The sequence below is a fragment of the Hipposideros armiger genome, unplaced genomic scaffold (assembly GCF_001890085.2).
Source record: "Hipposideros armiger isolate ML-2016 unplaced genomic scaffold, ASM189008v1 scaffold_827, whole genome shotgun sequence".
In the NCBI taxonomy this organism is placed as follows: domain Eukaryota; kingdom Metazoa; phylum Chordata; class Mammalia; order Chiroptera; family Hipposideridae; genus Hipposideros; species Hipposideros armiger.
In genome coordinates, this window is record NW_017732177.1 from 88,490 (window position 1) to 90,800 (window position 2,311).

General features: G+C 45.6%; 1 protein-coding gene across 3 annotated transcripts in view; it reads right to left on the reverse strand.

Moving 5' to 3' along the window:
• ANOS1 (anosmin 1) overlaps positions 1-2,311 on the reverse strand; it is a 184,840-nt gene that overhangs the window by 6,170 nt on the left and 176,359 nt on the right. For all 3 annotated transcript variants that reach the window (XM_019629175.1, XM_019629173.1, XM_019629172.1), the window contains one exon: positions 2,065-2,159. In XM_019629175.1, the coding sequence (XP_019484720.1) occupies positions 2,065-2,159 (95 nt within the window). The remainder of the gene's footprint in view (positions 1-2,064; positions 2,160-2,311) is intronic.

The window sequence follows — 2,311 nt, forward strand, 5'->3', positions numbered from 1 at the left end:
CCAATAAAATCTTAAAAAAAATAAAACAAAAACAGAGGCGCCTGAGTCAGGAGAAGAAGTCGCTGGGGTCAGGAAATGTGGAAACGTGTGAAGGGGTGGGACTGGCCCTTTATGGAGAGGTGACAGGTAGACCCAGAGCACAGCTGACACCAAACAGTGACCAGTGAGCAGCCCCAGCCTGCTGGGTCTCTGGGGATGGACATGGCTTTTCCTTAGGAATGAATCTGCACTTTACATGGGGACATACTGGAATCCCCACTTAGCCACCAAGACGACTGCTTCACAGACATTTCAAGAATGCTTTTGTGTGGCAGAGAAGGCAGATGTCTGCAGCAACAGGTAAATTAGCCATTGTGTCATGCTGACATGAAAATCCATTGAACGGGTCTATGAGTTGTTTAAAAATGGAAACAGACGCGTCTTAAGCCTTTCAGCAGAGGGCATTTTCAGGATTTTGATTCTTATGTCTACCACATACATCATCTATGCTCGGTAAATATTGGGTTGTCGGAAAAGTCATGATGCATTTTTGCAACAAAAAAACATAGGAAAATATACGTCATGACTTTTCCGACAACCCAAAATTTACTATCATCTTCAGTTTCTAAGGGTGACAAACTAGGATGTGTAGCCCCCTGCAAATAAGCCCGATTCCACATGAGTCCAAGGCACGCATGAGCAAAAGAAATAAAATCCTCGCCGCCCGCCCCCACCTACAAAAAAATTTAATACATCCTGCTTCTGTTTATTTCTTTCTGTGCTTTTCCATCACACTTTGGCTTTTTAAAAATTTCTGTTTCTTTTTTTCTTTTGCTGAAGGCCACAAACTTTGGGAAGGGCATAAGGATAAAGGAAAGGAACAACTTGGGTGGAACAACTCAAATGCAGTATAAACACAAAACTAAAACTGTATATTTCTGCAAAGCCTCCACCTTATCTCACTACCTTAAAGTTATAGGATCAGATAAGATTCCAGAAACACAGCCCTTGTTGCTTTAAAAAATATTCAAAAGAAAAATGTTCTTGTTCAATATCATATATCCATATATTATGTGTTTGGGGCCATGCCTTGGAGTATTTTAAGCTGCCCTGTTATATTACCTATAAGTCGCTGTCATCAATCCCAGGCATAATTCAATGCCATCTTCATTGTCTTCTGTTGGTCTGTGGATTCTGCTCTGTAACTCATGCATTAATCCCAAATATCTGGAAGACTCTATTGAGTTGTACAGATGAAACTACTATCCCCCAAGGAGCTTATTATTCTCTTCAATTTAAAAGTCAAAACGTTGGGGCCAGCTGAGTGGCTCACTTGGTTAAGAGCGTGAGCTCTGAGGAACAGGGTTGCCGGTTCGATTCCCACATGGGCCAGTGAGCTGCACCAGAACTGAGCTGCTGCTGAGCTGCCAACAGGTGGCAGGATGGCTCAACTGGTGAAAGCACGTGCTCCTAACAACAAGGTTTCTAGTTCAACTCCCACATGGGATGGTGGGCTACGCCCACCCACAACTAAGATTGAACACGGCACCTTGAGCTGAGCAGCTTGCTGCGAGCTGCCGATGGGAAGCCGGATGGCGACTGGACTTGGAGCTGAGCTGGCTGCACCCTCCACAACTAAGATCGAAGGACAGCAACTTGGCTGTTTCCCTTCCCCAATTCCCCAATACAATCTTTAAAAAAAAAAAAGTCAAAACGTCAGTGCGTGGTGGACAGGACAAGTGATATGTTTCATTAGCTGGATGAGCGGGTGGCATGGCCGTTAGGGACCCAGAAGCATGTCCCTCTGATCTGGCACTTCCTTAACAATGGTGTCTTTCATCCTTACATTCTAGGACCTGTCATGTGGACAACAGAATAAGCTCTCGATGTAACATTACGAACGGGTGACAGAATGGGTGGCGAACAGGAGGGCTGTGTTTTCGGTTTTCCTCTAGTGGCTTCTTCAGTAGTGAGAGTGACTTATCCGTGGAACATAGAGTTGGCACATCTTTCGGCCCAATTTTATACACGGATCAAGTGCGTCTACACACTGTTCAGAATCGAGCCGTACGACCATAGGCTTACCTGGGTCGTGGCGGACGAGGTGTCAGGTCTGGCGGATTCATTGTGGGTACAGACTTGTGGGAACCACTGCACGTGGTAGCGGCTGACACTGGGGTCTGTAACACACAGAAAGAACAGTCTGGAAGTCGCATTCCACATGGTCCAATGTGGGAGAGAACAGGAAGGGAGACAATAGAATTCTGCAGGCGACCCGAAAATGCGTACTTGAACCAAAGGGGGTGTGTGGGTCTTGCAAAACTGTGATTAC